Source organism: Penaeus chinensis, chromosome 6 (assembly GCF_019202785.1).
Source record: "Penaeus chinensis breed Huanghai No. 1 chromosome 6, ASM1920278v2, whole genome shotgun sequence".
Lineage (NCBI taxonomy): Eukaryota > Metazoa > Arthropoda > Malacostraca > Decapoda > Penaeidae > Penaeus > Penaeus chinensis.
The window spans coordinates 34019709-34024708 of NC_061824.1; the positions used below are offsets into that span (position 1 = coordinate 34019709).

General features: G+C 41.4%; 1 protein-coding gene across 1 annotated transcript in view; it reads left to right on the forward strand.

The window, feature by feature from the left end:
• The first annotated feature begins 14 nt into the window (after positions 1 to 14).
• The window catches only part of LOC125026250, an 11447-nt gene continuing 6461 nt past the window's right edge, over positions 15 to 5000 (forward strand). Inside the window, exons 1-4 of the mRNA XM_047614551.1 lie at positions 15 to 93; positions 1141 to 1361; positions 1847 to 2047; positions 2985 to 3119. Coding sequence (XP_047470507.1) covers positions 51 to 93; positions 1141 to 1361; positions 1847 to 2047; positions 2985 to 3119 — 600 coding nt within the window. The 5' untranslated portion in view covers positions 15 to 50. The remainder of the gene's footprint in view (positions 94 to 1140; positions 1362 to 1846; positions 2048 to 2984; positions 3120 to 5000) is intronic.

The window sequence follows — 5000 nt, forward strand, 5'->3', positions numbered from 1 at the left end:
GACTCGGCCTGGTATTACTAACAGCGATTTCGGTGCTTGTCCTAAACACCATGACTTTGCTTCCTGTCCGAACACACAACGATTGCGATGCAGGTAAGATGTGTTTAAGTTTTGTTTAAGTTGGATAATATAATTGATATTATGGTTATCATCCATATTATCCTTACTGATACTTTTATTGTTATTATGATAATAATGATAATGATAATAATATTTATGATAATAATAATGATAATGATAATAATATTTATGATAATAATAATGATAATGATCATAATATTTATGATTATAATAATAATGATAATTATTATTATTATTACTATCATAATTATTATTATTATTACTATCATAATTATTATTATTATTACTATCATAATTATTATTATCTTGATTACTATTGTAATCATCATTATTATTATTGTTGTTATTATTATGGTTATAATTATTAGTAGTATACGTTTATTACATTGTATGTCTTGTATAAACATGAACTTGTTACATGTGAGATATACCTGTTGATGTTTCGCCTGTTGAGTATGTTCCAGGTGAAATATATAATAGAAAATATGAAATAGAGGGTATATTTATATATTTATGAATACACATTCCATTACTACTTTGTGTTTTTTTCCTGCGAATTTTCCGTCACTATTTATGATCACATCTTATTTGTGTTATTGCGGTGTATTTGTGGCGTAATGAGATGACCTGTTACCAAGGGCACATCAACAGACCACAGCAGCCTGTCTTTACGTCAATAACCTTTCGTAAGCACACCAACAGACCGCAACAACCTATCTTTACATCAGTGACATCTCATAGGCACATCAAGAGACCACAACAGCCTGTCTTTACATCAATGACCTCTCATAGGCACATCAACAGACCACATCAGCTTGTCTTTGCATTAACGACCTCTCATAGGCACATCAACAGACCATAACAGCCTGTCTTTACATCAATGACCTCTCATAGGCACATCAACTGACTACAACAGCCTGTCTTTACATCAATGACCTCTCATAGGCCCATCAACAGACCACATCAGCTTGTCTTTGCATTAACGACCTCTCATAGGCACATCAACAGACCACAACAGCCTGTCATTACATCAATGACCTGTCCTTGCCTCTCGACCAGACCATATACAACGGATCTTGAGAGGGCCGACACCCCAAGACGACCCTCAGCTGGTGGAGTGGGTTAAGAGCCAGATGGTGGCGCCCTCTCACCTCGCCTACAACCTCTCCTTCACCATGACCGGGATGCAGCAGGAAGCAGATATGAAGGGGGCCAGAGCCATGATCAGCCCCTCGCAGGAGTTTATTCTCGAACAAGTTGAGGAAATATTTAGCGAAGATGTAGGTCTTTATTTATTTATTTATTATAATTGTTTTTGTTCCTGACTCTGTTTTCTTTTTTTTGTCCGTCTCTGTCTGTCTGTCTGTCTGTCTCTGTGGCTTTCTTTTAATTTCTTTTTTTTATAGTAATCTTTTTATTGTTTGTTTGTTTGTTTGTTTTGTCTATTATATTTTCATCCCTTCCCCGCCCAATCTTTATCTATATCAAAGATATTATGAAAGATGCTAGAGTGAGGGTTTTCTCCGAACGAAGTACTTTAATGTATTGACTATCTGATATATGTGTGTGTGTGTGTGTGTGTGTGTGGGCATGTATGCGTGTGCTTGTATGTATGTTTTTGTCTGCGTATCTGTCCATCTTTACATGTATTCATATGTATCTGCATAAGCGTTTTTGATTGTTCGCTAAAACTCCTCCGGTATCCATTATGACTCAACCACGCCACTCATCCCCGCCCCCCCCCCCCTCCTCTCTCCTTCTTCAGCTGCAATACCCTCGACTGTTCCTCGAGGCCGGTGCTTACGACGGTGAATTCCTCTCCAACACGCTGAACTTCGAGTATGAGTACAAGTGGCGAGGGATCCTGGTGGAGGCTAACCCCGCCTTCTTCGAGCGACTCCTTCAAAAACGCAGGAAGGCTTGGGCTATTAACGCATGTCTTAATACCAAGCCCTATCCTTCACGGGTTTGTGTTTTTATTATTTTTTTTTAATTATTTTTTTTTTCGTCATCTTTCTTTACGAAGAGATGAGTATTCCAGTTAGCTTTTTATTTTTTTTTATCAATATTTTTGTTTTTATCTCAGTACGTTTTGTGATAAAAATACTAATTATAAAGAATGAAAATTGTATAACACACTAAACATTGACATAGTCCCTTAAGCATATATATTGTACTGTACGTAGTAGTAATGTGCCCATGAAAATACATTTAAACATATATACCTAATCATGCATTCAAACAAAGACAATCTAAGTAGACTACATACGTTTATAGATGCGTGTGTATATATACATACTCGTATGTACACAAGCATTATCTCAGTGAATTTCAACTTGTGATTTTTAAACTACAGGCAAGTACCATAGGCTCTTAGATCTCTTCTAGTGCGAGCTATTCAATTCCGTTTTTACTTGTGTGTTAATGCGGAAAACGGTAAAGCGAGACGTGTTTACATTGCAAAGTGACTAAGTTCATATTAGAGATGACGTGCCAGATTCTTTTGAAAAGTCTAAATGGATATGTTTGGTAATAATTTTGCTACTATTATTACTTCTGTTATGGTAATAATGACATTGGCAAGATAGGTAATAGTATGAAGAAAAAAAAAAAAAAATCATGATGGATGTATAATCACAATGAAATCTAAAATAACTGTAATGATAATGACATTATTAATCACATAGATGACAATAAATAACAACCATAAAAAAAAAAAAAATACGACGCCGTACAAATGACAACAAAGAATAACTAAAATGATATTAATAATCATAAGAGATAACGATAAATAACAATATCGACAACAACAACAACAACAAAATTACCAAGCCAAAAAAAAAAAGCTATAGAACAGAATGAAAATAAGATATATAACCAAGTCACATCAATCACACCTACAGGAAGCCTTCATGGTGGGGGCCGAGAACCCAGAAAACGTGAACAGTAACCTCAACGGCGAAGTTATTCCTGAGTTGGAGCATCACATCAGCCTCGGCTCATCGCGTCTGGCTCAGTTTGACAACAATTACACGCAGGTTGGTGCTCTCAGGGGCATGGGGGAAGGGAAGAGGGGGGGAGAGGGAATGGAAGAAGCTAAATGAAAAAAAAAAAATATATAGGGAGAAGGGGAATAAAAGGGAGGGAATGGATGAAGAATAAAAGGGAGGGAATGGAAGAAGGAGGAATAAAAGAGAGAATGGAAGGAGAAGGAGAGAAGTAGGAACAGAAGACGAGGGATGTGGATGCGGGTGGATGTGGATGTAAAGAGATGTGAATGTGGGTGGATGCGGATTTAAAGAGGGATGTGGATGAAAAGAGGGAAGTGGGTGTGGGTTGATGCGGATGTAAAGAGGGATGTGGATGCGGGTGTAAAGAGGGATGTGGATGCGGGTGTAAAGAGGTATGTGGATGCGGGTGTAAAGAGGTATGTGGATGCGGGTGTAAAGAGGGATGTGGATGCGGGTGTAAAGAGGTATGTGAATGCGGGTGTAAAGAGGGATGTGGATGCGGGTATAAAGAGGGATGTGGATGCGGGTGTAAAAAGAGATGTGGATGCGGGTGTAAAGAGAGATGTGGATGCGGGTGTAAAGAGGTATGTGGATGCGGGTATAAAGAGGGATGTGGATGCGGGTGTAAAGAGGTATGTGGAAGCGGGTGTAAAGAGAGATGTGGATGCGGGTATAAAGAGGGATGTGGATGCGGGTGTAAAGAGGTATGTGGATGCGGGTGTAAAGAGGGATGTGGATGCGGGTGTAAAGAGAGATGTGGATGCGGGTGTAAAGAGGTATGTGGATGCGGGTATAAAGAGGGATGTGGATGCGGGTGTAAAGAGAGATGTGGATGCGGGTGTAAAGAGGTATGTGGATGCGGGTGTAAAGAGGGATGTGGATGCGGGTGTAAAGAGAGATGTGGATGCGGGTGTAAAGAGGTATGTGGATGCGGGCGTAAAGAGGGATGTGGATGCGGGTGTAAAGAGGGAAGTGGATGCGGGTGTAAAGAGGGATGTGGATGCGGGTGTAAAGAGGGATGTGGATGCGGGTGTAAAGAGGATGTGGATGCGGGTGTAAAGTGGGATGTGGATGCGGGTGTAAAGAGGGATGTGGATGCGGGTATAAAGAGGGATGTGGATGCGGGTGTAAAAAGAGATGTGGATGCGGGTGTAAAGAGAGATGTGGATGCGGGTGTAAAGAGGTATGTGGATGCGGGTATAAAGAGGGATGTGGATGCGGGTGTAAAAAGAGATGTGGATGCGGGTGTAAAGAGAGATGTGGATGCGGGTATAAAGAGGGATGTGGATGCGGGTGTAAAGAGGTATGTGGATGCGGGTGTAAAGAGGGATGTGGATGCGGGTGTAAAGAGAGATGTGGATGCGGGTGTAAAGAGGTATGTGGATGCGGGTGTAAAGAGGGATGTGGATGCGGGTGTAAAGAGGGATGTGGATGCGGGTGTAAAGAGGGATGTGGATGCGGGTGTAAAGAGGGATGTGGATGCGGGTGTAAAGAGAGATGTGGATGCGGGTGTAAAGAGGTATGTGGATGCGGGTGTAAAGAGGATGTGGATGCGGGTGTAAAGAGGGATGTGGATGCGGGTGTAAAGAGAGATGTGGATGCGGGTGTAAAGAGGTATGTGGATGCGGGTGTAAAGAGGGATGTGGATGCGGGTGTAAAGAGAGATGTGGATGCGGGTGTAAAGAGGTATGTGGATGCGGGTGTAAAGAGGATGTGGATGCGGGTGTAAAGAGGGATGTGGATGCGGGTGTAAAGAGGGATGTGGATGCGGGTGTAAAGAGGGATGTGGATGCGGGTGTAAAGAGAGATGTGGATGCGGGTGTAAAGAGGGATGTGGATGCGGGTGTAAAGAGGGATGTGGATGCGGGTGTAAAGAGGGATGTGGATGCGGGTGTAAAGAGGATGTGG